Raw genomic sequence first — 14827 nt, forward strand, 5'->3', positions numbered from 1 at the left:
ATGCATGAAGAGGAGAGAAAAGTAGCCCTGTAGTTTGGGGATCTAGGTGATACCAGCCGTCATCATTCAGGGAATCAACAGTGGCGATAAGGACTGTTGAAAGGGCCATTTGGTGGGGCCAGAGGAGCAGTCAGAACACGGTCCTCCTCCACCGTGGAGGAGGAGGAGGTTGACAGAGTCGAATTGCATATGTTATTCTCTATGGAAAAGAAGGTGGATGTGTTACAATTCTTCCTTAGGAACGTAGAAAGCAACTTGGTTTAAAGTCAGATCTTTTGAGTAGAAAAAAGATGAATATTGAATAATATAGGCAAACTGTGTTGGCTGATACTAAGGATCATTTGAATCCTAACATGTTTAAGATATTATAGTTTCTCAGATTGGAGCTCAAAGTTCCGTTGACTACAAGTTCAATTATTGATGGAAAGAAAGTATGGCTTTTCTTTTCCTTCAGCTGTTCAATGAAATTTTCTTTGTGATGATTCTTATTTAATCAGCTCAATACTGTATCATAGAGTCAGTGCCTCAAATGAGCTATATTTGGTGAACGGATGAGGCGGTTTCACAAAATCACACGTGTTTAGAGATGAACATGGGCATGACATTCCCAAGAGGACAAAATATAGAAGGATCCTTCCATGGGTTAATTTCAAGTTTCATTTATTATTATATACATCTATGCAGTTTTTTCCTTTCCCTAATTTGGGAAGGTTTCATTTCACTTTCCTGCTCTGCACCATGATTTCAGGGTTTTCTGAACCAGGGCCACATCTTAAATTCCTTTCCCCTCATTTCTCTGTCTTAGTCTATATACCCTTTTCCTCATTTTGAATGGGGGAGGGCAGATACTATAGTGAGAGGCTCCACCTTATTACTTTGGCTCCAGCCCTTCCTTTTATAGCACATAATTTTCTGACCAACTCCTAAGCTGCTAAAATATAATTCTTAGCAATGGTGTTTTGACACATGAAGATACGTGTAGGGAACAGGTGTCTGTTTGGGATTGCACGTCACCGTTTGCTTATATTTCATGGGAGACGCATTTACCCTGACAGGTATCAGATTCGGAGGGTGAAAAGCCAAATTATTTTCAAAGCATAAACAGAGCTTCCCATGACCATTCCTGTGGTCTCTCAGGGGCTCTCCATTTTCAGAGCTTAGAGAAACCACATCCCTGTTTGGAAAAGATTTTTCTTCTTTTTTTTTTTCCTTCCCTTGCTGATGTCATTACTGTTGCTATGGAGAGGAAATAAGTGCTCCGTGACATTGCTGGAAAAGTCAACACTGACGTGTTTCTGTACAGCAAATAGTCCATTTCAGAGCTTGCTTTTTATTAGCAGAGGCTTGCTAAAAATTGTCAGAACCAGTACCAAAAAGGAAATGTTCTTTTGCTGGAACCATCCTGGTTTATAAAAGTTTTGCAATGGTGTACCTAAACATTTCCTTCCGAATAATAGAAAAGAGTATGAAATACATAATAACCCATATGAATTGAGGAAGAAGAAAACATGTTTTATAAACTATTAGGCATGATTTATATTATTTGAAACATTTTTTCTTGGAAATGACCACCCCACTGTTTAAAAATCTATTTTTAACCTTGAGTTATTCAGTTATCCAGCACTACCCCATTCAGATCTGAGCTCTTAGAAGAGATTAGGCCTGCTTTCACTTTGTATCATTCCTCAGGCATTCTTGTCTTCCCTACTATAGAAATCAAGGTGCCAAGACAGATATCAGAGATACGTTTATGATGTCCTAGTATCAACACATGATTCTTGATTCATCTCACCCTCAGGAACAAGGCAGTAACCAAAAGCGAGATCCCAGACTCTCGTGGTTAAATGGAAAAAGCCATTTTCATATAAGCTTGTAAATAATATGTGATATTTCTGTTGAACTGTTCTGAATTTTATTGTTATAAGTAAATAATTAAATTTTCCCATGAGAAAAATACTTTGCTTTATCAATGAGTTTTAACAAATAGAAAAAGGACTAAAAAATAAAAGGATTTAGAAGAGAAAAGAAAGCCTCTCGTTGCAACTGTCATTTCCATCTGTAGTATTTGGTGGTATCCATGGAGTGACGGCAAAAGGATTCTCCATTTTTAAGTGGAAAAATGTCATTGACAGTATGCTCTTGATGTTGAAAACTGTGATGGGTTTTAATGAAAGCTATAAAATAAATGCACAATATGTCCACCTTTGAATCTACTGCTGGCAGACTGACCAGTTGCATTTTTCTTGCATGAAGAATGTGTTTATGTGAATGACTAATCTGTCGTATCTGTGGGGTTTTTTTTGTTTGGTTGGTTGTTTTCTTTCTGTTTTGTTTTTGCCTGCAGTGGCACGTCTAGTGATGAAATGTGCAACTTATACATTATGTATTACATGGAAGCCAAGCATGCAGTTTCTTTCATGACCTGTACACAGAATGTAGCTCCAGATATATTCAGAACCATACCACCAGAGGCCAATATTCCAATTCCTGTGAAATCCGATATGGTTATGATGCATGGACATCACAAAGGTAAAACTGATGCTTAATTTAAAGCAACATATGTTTTTATGTTTTTCATTTTCTTATGTGTTTTGCTTGACTGTATGATTAATACTTCAAATCACCCTCCTCCTGTCAGGCAGTTGCACGTGTTCACGTAATCTGATTCTCTCTTTCCCCCTTTTCTCCTCTCTCTCCCCTCCTGACATGTCCCTATCAAAACAGTTAAAATGAAAACTCTCAACTAGTGATGAAACAGATTCGTTTGGGACCAAGTCTGTAAATAAAGATCTTTCTTCATGTAGTTCATGTTTCTAGTTTCCTCATTTCATTCTTCCCATGACTGGTAATGAATTATACAATTTATGAATTTATATACCATGTTCTAAAGAGTGCCACCGTTTGTAAATGGAAATGGTTATCATCTCTGATCATACCTTACATTATCTGTTTAATGAGTCTCTTCAAGCTAAGAACAATTCTTGATTTATGAGGCATTACTAGCCTTAGTCTTTTTGAGCACCTTCTCAGAATTGTTCTTTAACTTACTGTTCATCTGCAAAATGGTCATGATTGTCATTTCTTCAGTTTAAAATTGCAAAACCCATACTTTTTTATTGGATGAAGTATGATGAGACTTGACTGAGTATTACAAGTTTGGTCTTAATGCCAGAAAAACTTATTTCTTTCTACAGGAAATTTTATAAAAGAAGTTAACATAGCAAGCAGGTCATTTATGAAAATTCCAACATATTTTAAAAATGTACTATTAAATGTTCTGAAAATATCCTAAGTTCAATTTAAAAAATAATACAAGCAGTTTTATTAGTGCATCTTCAAAATTCTATATCATGTCTATATCACTGCAATGGTAGTTGACTCTGGTGTTAAGCCAGAGTCTGGCGCTTGGTAGTCATGATAGAGTTTTTGTGAATCAAGAGGGCATTTCTACCATATGAATTCTTAATACTATTGTTTTTATGAAACATAGGATCCTGAAAATATTTTTATGTTGATAGTATATTTCCAAAAAACTATTTACAGTGTGTGATATATACTGCAAATTTACTCTCAGCTCTTTTGATCCCTTCTAGAAACAGAGAACAAAGACAAGACTTCTTTACTACAGCAGCCCAAACGAGAAGAAGAAGGAGTGTTAGAACAGGGTATGTATGCTTCCTGCTATAACTAGGCATATAAAAGTATTCACTATCCAAATAGGCAAACAAAATTTAAAGTTATTGAGATATTTTAGGTCTTTCTTTATCAGCCTAATGCATCCATATTACTGATTTTATATAATGTATAATTCAGGAGAAAATAATCAACTGTTAGACTTTGGCTTTGACAATTCATTAATGTAATTTAGTCCCATTAAGTTTTTCTGTCTTTGTTTTATCTTATTTAATATTGTCACTTTTATGTAGAGTACAGTAAGTACAAATATAATCATTAGAAACAATTAGTGGGCTGCTTTTGAAACCTAATGACCTTTAACATTTAAATTCTTATACATTTTGTATGGTGTGTTCATTTGCTATATTTGAGGTTCAAGAAAAAAAGAAATTGAGTTAAACTGTATCTTGCCTGTCTTTTAAGTCATTCTTCTCTGCCAGGTAAGGTAGGAGGGGTTATCATCTTAAGCAATTGTTTTGTGTTAAGCTGCCATCTGATGAGTTAAGAAGGCTCCATTCTTCCTCTGTTCTATTTACTTAACGTGGTAATATTTCATGTTGTTAAGTCGTATATTGCATGTGCTGGCACTGAAAATTTATTCTCCCGAATCTTGCTTTCTTGCGGTTGTTTAGAAGATAGTACTTTGTGTTAGGCTGAAGTATGTTATCAAGTCGTTTTTGGCCTAGATGTAATATATTTTAAAACATTAGTTCAATGTTAATGCAAACACACTTCTAATGACAATATAAAGTATACAGGAAATAGGATTTTTCTATTAGCAGTTATAGAAATTTGTGACTCTTTGGATATTAAGAACTTCTATAGGAATTATTCAAAATGTATTTTATTAGGTCTAGGTCAAAGATACACTTATAATAAATGCACTATACGCTAATAATATTACACAAATAGCATTTGCAAAATTAAAAACAGGCTTTTTAAAGAAAAAAATGCATTCTGAAAGGGGGGTAGGGTAAACTGTAACATAAAAATTTTGAAATTATACAGAGTATGTTTCATAACATCTCATTCTAGCAAAGTGACCTAAAAACTTAGCTCAAAGTTGTTTCTATTTTGTATTAAATTAAAAAAAGAAGATGACTCTATACTAAATAATTTATGGTAAATGGTTCATACTGAACTATTGAGTATGACTTAAAATAACCAAGTTTATCAATGCTGTGTATATATTTTGTAAGGAAATCAATAATTATAGCCTAAACATAGTAGCTTTAAGTGTTTACTCTGACTGTCCAGAAATTTAATCAGACTTACAATGAATTATTTTGGCAATGCACACACTGTTTGAACTGTATGTCTTTGAAAGAATTGGAGTCGTCTTAGAACATATTTCCGAACAGCTCAAACTACCGCACAATTGCACTCATCTCACACGCTAGTAAAGTAATGCTCAAAATTCTCCAAGCCAGGCTTCAGCAATATGTGAACCATGAACTTCCTGATGTTCAAGCTGGTTTTAGAAAAGGCAGAGGAACCAGAGATCAAATTGCCAACATCCGCTGGATCATGGAAAAAGCAAGAGAGTTCCAGAAAAACATCTATTTCTGCTTTATTGACTATGCCAAAGCCTTTGACTGTGTGGATCACAATAAACTGTGGAAAATTATGAAAGGGATGGGAATACCAGACCACCTGATCTGCCTCTTGAGAAATTTGTATGCAGGTCAGGAAGCAACAGTTAGAACTGGACATGGAACAACAGACTGGTTCCAAATAGGAAAAGGAGTTCGTCAAGGCTATATATTGTCACCCTGCTTATTTAACTTCTATGCAGAGTACATCATGAGAAACGCTGGACTGGAAGAAACACAAGCTGGAGTCAAGCTTGCCAGGAGAAATATCACTAACCTCAGATATGCAGATGACACCACCCTTATGGCAGAAAGTGAAGAGGAACTCAAAAGCCTCTTGATGAAAGTGAAAGAGGAGAGTGAAAAAGTTGGCTTAAAGCTCAACATTCAGAAGACGAAGATCATGGCATCCAGTCCCATCACTTCATGGGAAATAGATGGGGAAACAGTGGAAACAGTGTCAGACTTTATTTTTCTGGGCTCCAAAATCACTACAGACGGTGACTGCAGCCATGAAATTAAAAGACGCTGACTCCTTGGAAGGAAAGTTATGACCAACCTAGATAGCATATTCAAAAGCAGAGACATTACTTTGCCAACAAAGGTTCATCTAGTCAAAGCTATGGTTTTTCCTGTGGTCATGTATGGATATGAGCCTTGTGAAGAAGGCTGAGCACCGAAGAATTGATGCTTTTGAACTGTGGTGGTGGAGAATACTCTTGAGAGTCCCTTGGACTGCAAGGAGACCCAACCAGTCCATTCTGAAGGAGATCAGCCCTGGGATTTCTTTGGAAGGAATGATGCTAAAGCTGAAACTCCAGTACTTTGGCTACCTCATGCGAAGAGTTGACTCATTGGAAAAGACTCTGATGCTGGGAGGGATTGGGGGCAGGAGGAGAAGGGGACGACAGAGGATGAAATGGCTGGATGGCATCACTGACTCAATGGACATGAATCTCAGTGAACTCTGGGAGTTGGTGATGGACAGGGAGGCCTGGCGTGCTGGGATTCATGGGGTCGCAAAGAGTCGGACACGACTGAGTGACTGATCTGATCTGATCTGAAGGAATGAAACTCCCATTTAGTCCATTCAGCTTGTATAATATTTCAGTGGAAACTGAGGCTGGACTATGTTTTCTTTTTGAAGTTGAGTTGATCAAGTAAGACTTTGAAACCTCTGAAAGATTAGAAACCTAGAGGTCTTATTAGCAGAGTAACCTTAAATATTAGATTTAACCAATTCTTTTCAAACAGTAAGATTTCAGGAGGTGCCATATATGTCTAAAAACCAAATGCTATGATATACTTTTATATATTGCTGTTTGTTTACCCTTTTGTGTTTGATAGCATATACATATAATTTTAAGAAGTTTAAATATATGCTTATATATTTATATTGGGCTATATACCCAGTATAGTCTTAATGGTTTCAGAGAAGAATTCTAAGGATACATAAATTATTTTCCTCTAGTTGCCATTTTATTCTACTTATGAATAAAAATGCTATTAAGTTACTTAACTTGGGAGGAAGAAACCATTAGGCTGACTCAGTTTTCATACTGCAGGGAAAAAAGCTATGGTATTTATATGTTGAAATTAGTGGGTCCATCAGAATGTCATGTCCAGGATTATGTGAAGACAAATACTTCACCAAAAGCCATTTCAGTGGCCAATGTAGCCTCTCTATTCTTCTGCTGGTCTTTGGGGGATCACCAGCCTGGAATTTAAAGAGAAATACAGAAATATTTCAAATGTGTATTTGTACACATCATCCATTTGATTCACTAATGAGATCAATCTATCTCCTTGCAATACACAGGGCAAATCTACTCATTACTGAGAGAGTGTCCTATTTTTCTCAGAGATGTTTGTTTGCACAAATATCTATTTGTATTCATTCCCTGAGGTGTTAAATTAACCAAGTAGCTGATAGGAGGGCTCTAATAATTCAAATAAATTACACCATGTAGGCTGATTTTAAAAGAAAGTCCTCAGACTTAACCCTTTGCCTTATTTTGGTGTTCTGGCCAGAACAATTTATGTTCAAATACTCCTCCTAGTTGTATTGATTCTTTGAATATTTTAAATCTCTGATAAATAAAAGTCCTAAATTATTTCAGTTGTGCTAGCCATAAACTAACAGACAGCATTAATGTTGGTCACATGGATATAAAACTGCCATTAGAAATAGAACAGTTAAGGAGCAGGAAAGAAAAGACCCAAAACATTAGAGGACATGTACCCAAAGGTAATCTCTGAACCCTTCAATGGCTAAATAATAGAGAAAGCCCTACCTGGATAGTGCAAACAATTTTTTTTTCTGCTTCCTGTCTTGGCAAAGCAGACAGAAAGATAAAGGTCATGATATATAATATTAAATGCTATGTTGGAAAGAAGGGATGACCTTTATTGAGGTAGTAAAAAAAAAAAAAAGAGGTGGGGGGTGGTGAGACAGAGAAATACTCATATGCCATAGGCTGAAAAAAAGAACTGTACCCATGCCAGAAATGGACAGGAAGTGGTAAGTACCCCCAGCATGGAGAGAAAACAAAAAAATCAAAGCAAACCAATAATCTTTTTAACACAGGTTTATCTAATACTCTGTTTCCCCAGGAAAAATATAATATTTTGTTTTCTTTGAAATTCTAATCACTAAGAATGCTAGCTATTAATTTTTGCCTGAATATTCATCCTGGTTGGAAATTAACTAACAAGGCTGCAAGTTTGAAAGTGACATAAAAGTTGTGTGAATCCATGTAGAGTTGCCCAGCCTGCTGCAGGATCCTTGTCTGCCTTTGTTTTCTCTTGAACAGAATTTTGACCAAAGGCAAATGTATCTTAGACTCCGTCTCAAAAGGTATAATTATGGAAACACCAGAGGAACCTCATTATATGCACATCTTTATCTATCAGGTTGTCCTGGATTATGCAACAGTGGAAAACATTTTAATGAGGCTTTAATTAAATCTGCAGGGATTTTTTTTTTTAATAATGTTATTTGGCTCGGGGCTGGTGCACTGGGATGACCCAGAGGGATGGTATGGGGAGGGAATTGGAGGGGGTTTCAGGATGGGGAACACGTGTACACCCATGGCGGATTCATGTTAATGTATGGCAAAACCAATACAATATTGTAAAGTAATTAGCATCCAATTAAAATAAATAAATTTATATTAAAGAAATAAAAAATAAAAATAAAATAATTAAAAAAAAACAACAATGGAGATGTAAGGGATCCTTAAGGGTACTTTCAAGTATACCTAAAATTTATATGTCAACTTTAGATTTGCCACACTCAATAAGTTTTTATTCCTATCTATATACATTTGAATGATATTACTACATACATGGAAAATACAGTTATAGACACTTCTGTAGATATGTTCATTCCATGTGATAGTCCTTGTGAAAAGTATGGACAAACAATGCTTCAATTTTACTGGCTCTGCAAATGTAGTAGAAGTATGATCTCAGTCAAGTTACTTTACGTATCTGCACTGCAGTTTCCTTATTATAAAATGGCAGTAAATAACTGACTAAAACCTCAAAGTATAGTCAATCAAATAAAATTGTGTGTGCAAAAAAATGTAGATTAAAAAAAATTAAATAAAAATCATATTCATTATAGAAGATATGGAAATTATAGAAAGGTATAAAGAAGTAAATAAAAATCATCCATAATCCCTAGAAATATGGATGTATATGTATACCCTGTATGTGAATTCTGTATTATACATATGTACATACATTATTTTTGAAATATTTAGATCATATGTATGCAGATTTTTATATCTTCTTTTTAAAATACTGTATCTTGTGTATTTCTTCCAACTATAAAAATTATTGGCATGCGTGACTTTCAGTGGTTGCATAATATATGTATATTCATGCCCATAGTGCTTTAAAAATAGCCATTTTGTTTATAAGTAAGCTTATGTGAATGAGTGAATGCAGAAATGCACTAATAGATATTCAGAACAAACGAAAATGTCACCATGCCTTGAAAATGTTGTTAGTGAAGAATTCCCTGTGTATGTAATAAGGACAATGAGCTAAACAATAAAACCCAATTAGACAGTGATTCTGGGTGGAGGAAATGAATCCTAGATTATACAGAATGAGAAAGGTGTTGAGATTTTCCAGAGCAGACACATACAAATGTATTCCTTCCTTGTGTGTTCCGGTTGGCACTTTTAGAAAACATGTTTTTTCCTCTTTTTTTCTTATGCTTTATGATTCTTTTCATAAACGTTGTCTATACCAAAGGTACAACCTGAACCTTCTGGTAATATTGTCTAGGCAAGGAATGTGGGCTGAAATTAAGAGGCATGCCAGCTGTTAAGAATTCTGAATTTTGAGTGTTTCTTTTCTTTAAAATTCAAAACATAGATCTAATATTGAAACTTATATTGATTGTATTGGGAAGATTTTAGGCCTTAAAAAAAAACTGAAGGCAGAATTGAAAGTCAAATCTACAATAGTGGTGTGTCCTTGTTATTGTACATTATTCTCTGGACAGCATTTCTTTTTCAGCAGAAAGAGCCTTTAGTGTGTTTTATTCAGTTTGCTCCAAACTCTTCTCATTGTAGTCTTCATGCCCTCATATAATCAATCTTTCTACTCAAAGGTCAGCATGAGCTTCTGTATTCCCAAGGCAGGAGGAATATGACAAAAATACAATTTGTAGAGGGAAATCACTCCATGGCCTCAGATAGTTAAAGGTCTTCAGACACCTTCTGTGAAACAGAATAATTTCACAGTGGTTTTATGCTAACAAAAATGAATTACCATTGGCATGTTTTATCAAACAAGCAGAATCAAGGGAACAAGGTTGCAAGTTAAAAAGACAATAGTGTGCTGTGAAGCTTATTAAAGTAACAGTTGATAAACCATTTATGAGAAGAGTGACATACAGGCTGGGCTTAGTGGTTAAAATTTAATTCCTTTGTTGTTCAAAATAGGACCCTCCTTTCATTCTGTAATAAAGTCCCAATGACTTTAGTAGCATCTTCTTAGGTAATTCCAAGCATTCTCAATGCACTTTGCTATTTTAAGGAAAAAATAAGTCTTGTTTCTCTTTCCAGTCACTAAAAATTTATCGGTTTGATATATGAGCAGCTCACAAATTTTTATTTATTGAACTCATCTATCAAATGCAATTTTAAATACCCCCCAAGGCTCTGGGAAGCTGAGTGAATGCTCTTTTGAATTGGTTTCCTGATAACAGAATAAACAGATGTGGATGATCGTTTGTCACCTAGTTGGTGTTTCCAATATAGATCAGTGTGTATGGCAGTCACAAAAGTCATTTCCTGACTTCTTTTCTTATATTTGTCTTATTTTCCTAACCAAACAAAAACAAGGTAAAAAGCCCCTTTCTGCTTCTGATCATTTCCCAATTAGATGAATCCTATAGAAGGAAAAAGTAATAAAGTTGACTTGACTTGTGATCCTTGAGCTAGTTGCCATGATCTTGTGTTTTATGTCTCTGAGGCTAGTAGGATAGATATTGTGGGTTCAGCTCAGTTGCTCAGTCGCATCCGACTCTTTACAACCCCATGAACTGCAGCACACCAGGCCTCCCTGTCCATCACCAGCTCCTGGAGTTCATCCAAACCCATGTCCATTGACTCGGTGATGCCATCCAACCATCTCATCCTCCATCGTCCCCTTCTTCTCCTGCCTTCAATCTTTCCCAGCATCAGGGTCTTTTCAAAAGAGTCAGCTCTTCACATCAGGTGGCCAAAGTATTAGAATTTCAGCTTCAACATCAGTCCTTCCAATGAATACTGAGGACTGATCTCCTTTAGGATGGTATGGTTGGATCCCCTTGCAGTCCAAGGGACTCTCCAACAGCACAGTTCAAAGGCATCAATTCTTCAGCACTCAGCTTTCTTTATAGTCTAACTCTCACATCCATACATGACTACTGAAAAAACCATAGCCTTGACTAGATGGACCTTTGTTGACAAAGTAATGTCTCTGCTTTTTCATATGCTGTCTAGGTTGGTCATAACTTTCCTTCCAAGGAGTAAGCGTCTTTTAATTTCATGGCTGCAGTCACCATCTGCAGTGATTTTCATGTGATTTTCATATTAAACATGAAAAAAATTTTCTAGCCTACCTGCTGTTAAACAGTGCCTACCTGCTGTTAAACATTTACTAAATGTTATATTAGTTTCAAGGTGTACAGCATAGTGACTGATATTTTGTAAAGACTGTTCTCCATTTGTAATTACTGTCAAGCCTTGGTTCTGTTCCCTGTGTGGACAGTGCATCCTTCTAGCTTATTGCTGTGTGCATAGTTGTTGGTAGGAAACGATGTAGAAGACTCTGTCTGATACACCTTAGTAAACACACAGAGCTCCTCTTTAAAACTGCCTGTCGTTTGCTCGCCGGCGATACTACTGGTGCTTCGAGTCTGAATCAAGAGGGCATTTCTACCATATGAATTCTTAATACTATTGTTTTTATGAAACATAGGATCCTGAAAATATTTTTATGTTGATAGTATATTTCCAAAAAAACTATTTACAGTGTGTGATATATACTGCAAATTTACTCTCAGCTCTTTTGATCCCTTCTAGAAACAGAGAACAAAGACAAGACTTCTTTACTACAGCAGCCCAAACGAGAAGAAGAAGGAGTGTTAGAACAGGGTATGTATGCTTCCTGCTATAACTAGGCATATAAAAGTATTCACTATCCAAATAGGCAAACAAAATTTAAAGTTATTGAGATATTTTAGGTCTTTCTTTATCAGCCTAATGCATCCATATTACTGATTTTATATAATGTATAATTCAGGAGAAAATAATCAACTGTTAGACTTTGGCTTTGACAATTCATTAATGTAATTTAGTCCCATTAAGTTTTTCTGTCTTTGTTTTATCTTATTTAATATTGTCACTTTTATGTAGAGTACAGTAAGTACAAATATAATCATTAGAAACAATTAGTGGGCTGCTTTTGAAACCTAATGACCTTTAACATTTAAATTCTTATACATTTTGTATGGTGTGTTCATTTGCTATATTTGAGGTTCAAGAAAAAAAAGAAATTGAGTTAAACTGTATCTTGCCTGTCTTTTAAGTCATTCTTCTCTGCCAGGTAAGGTAGGAGGGGTTATCATCTTAAGCAATTGTTTTGTGTTAAGCTGCCATCTGATGAGTTAAGAAGGCTCCATTCTTCCTCTGTTCTATTTACTTAACGTGGTAATATTTCATGTTGTTAAGTCGTATATTGCATGTGCTGGCACTGAAAATTTATTCTCCCGAATCTTGCTTTCTTGCGGTTGTTTAGAAGATAGTACTTTGTGTTAGGCTGAAGTATGTTATCAAGTCGTTTTTGGCCTAGATGTAATATATTTTAAAAACATTAGTTCAATGTTAATGCAAACACACTTCTAATGACAATATAAAGTATACAGGAAATAGGATTTTTCTATTAGCAGTTATAGAAATTTGTGACTCTTTGGATATTAAGAACTTCTATAGGAATTATTCAAAATGTATTTTATTAGGTCTAGGTCAAAGATACACTTATAATAAATGCACTATACGCTAATAATATTACACAAATAGCATTTGCAAAATTAAAAACAGGCTTTTTAAAGAAAAAAATGCATTCTGAAAGGGGGGTAGGGTAAACTGTAACATAAAAATTTTGAAATTATACAGAGTATGTTTCATAACATCTCATTCTAGCAAAGTGACCTAAAAACTTAGCTCAAAGTTGTTTCTATTTTGTATTAAATTAAAAAAAGAAGATGACTCTATACTAAATAATTTATGGTAAATGGTTCATACTGAACTATTGAGTATGACTTAAAATAACCAAGTTTATCAATGCTGTGTATATATTTTGTAAGGAAATCAATAATTATAGCCTAAACATAGTAGCTTTAAGTGTTTACTCTGACTGTCCAGAAATTTAATCAGACTTACAATGAATTATTTTGGCAATGCACACACTGTTTGAACTGTATGTCTTTGAAAGAATTGGAGTCGTCTTAGAACATATTTCCGAACAGCTCAAACTACCGCACAATTGCACTCATCTCACACGCTAGTAAAGTAATGCTCAAAATTCTCCAAGCCAGGCTTCAGCAATATGTGAACCATGAACTTCCTGATGTTCAAGCTGGTTTTAGAAAAGGCAGAGGAACCAGAGATCAAATTGCCAACATCCGCTGGATCATGGAAAAAGCAAGAGAGTTCCAGAAAAACATCTATTTCTGCTTTATTGACTATGCCAAAGCCTTTGACTGTGTGGATCACAATAAACTGTGGAAAATTATGAAAGGGATGGGAATACCAGACCACCTGATCTGCCTCTTGAGAAATTTGTATGCAGGTCAGGAAGCAACAGTTAGAACTGGACATGGAACAACAGACTGGTTCCAAATAGGAAAAGGAGTTCGTCAAGGCTATATATTGTCACCCTGCTTATTTAACTTCTATGCAGAGTACATCATGAGAAACGCTGGACTGGAAGAAACACAAGCTGGAGTCAAGCTTGCCAGGAGAAATATCACTAACCTCAGATATGCAGATGACACCACCCTTATGGCAGAAAGTGAAGAGGAACTCAAAAGCCTCTTGATGAAAGTGAAAGAGGAGAGTGAAAAAGTTGGCTTAAAGCTCAACATTCAGAAGACGAAGATCATGGCATCCAGTCCCATCACTTCATGGGAAATAGATGGGGAAACAGTGGAAACAGTGTCAGACTTTATTTTTCTGGGCTCCAAAATCACTACAGACGGTGACTGCAGCCATGAAATTAAAAGACGCTGACTCCTTGGAAGGAAAGTTATGACCAACCTAGATAGCATATTCAAAAGCAGAGACATTACTTTGCCAACAAAGGTTCATCTAGTCAAAGCTATGGTTTTTCCTGTGGTCATGTATGGATATGAGCCTTGTGAAGAAGGCTGAGCACCGAAGAATTGATGCTTTTGAACTGTGGTGGTGGAGAATACTCTTGAGAGTCCCTTGGACTGCAAGGAGACCCAACCAGTCCATTCTGAAGGAGATCAGCCCTGGGATTTCTTTGGAAGGAATGATGCTAAAGCTGAAACTCCAGTACTTTGGCTACCTCATGCGAAGAGTTGACTCATTGGAAAAGACTCTGATGCTGGGAGGGATTGGGGGCAGGAGGAGAAGGGGACGACAGAGGATGAAATGGCTGGATGGCATCACTGACTCAATGGACATGAATCTCAGTGAACTCTGGGAGTTGGTGATGGACAGGGAGGCCTGGCGTGCTGGGATTCATGGGGTCGCAAAGAGTCGGACACGACTGAGTGACTGATCTGATCTGATCTGAAGGAATGAAACTCCCATTTAGTCCATTCAGCTTGTATAATATTTCAGTGGAAACTGAGGCTGGACTATGTTTTCTTTTTGAAGTTGAGTTGATCAAGTAAGACTTTGAAACCTCTGAAAGATTAGAAACCTAGAGGTCTTATTAGCAGAGTAACCTTAAATATTAGATTTAACCAATTCTTTTCAAACAGTAAGATTTCAGGAGGTGCCATATATGTCTAAAAACCAAATGCT

General features: G+C 35.9%; 1 protein-coding gene across 2 annotated transcripts in view; it reads left to right on the top strand.

Moving 5' to 3' along the window:
- The window catches only part of PAM (peptidylglycine alpha-amidating monooxygenase), a 333859-nt gene that overhangs the window by 252874 nt on the left and 66158 nt on the right, over positions 1-14827 (top strand). For both annotated transcript variants that reach the window (XM_005209762.5, NM_173948.2), the window contains 2 exon segments: positions 2345-2529; positions 3594-3665. In XM_005209762.5, coding sequence (XP_005209819.1) covers positions 2345-2529; positions 3594-3665 — 257 coding nt within the window.

The sequence above is a fragment of the Bos taurus genome, chromosome 7 (assembly GCF_002263795.3).
Source record: "Bos taurus isolate L1 Dominette 01449 registration number 42190680 breed Hereford chromosome 7, ARS-UCD2.0, whole genome shotgun sequence".
NCBI lineage: Eukaryota > Metazoa > Chordata > Mammalia > Artiodactyla > Bovidae > Bos > Bos taurus.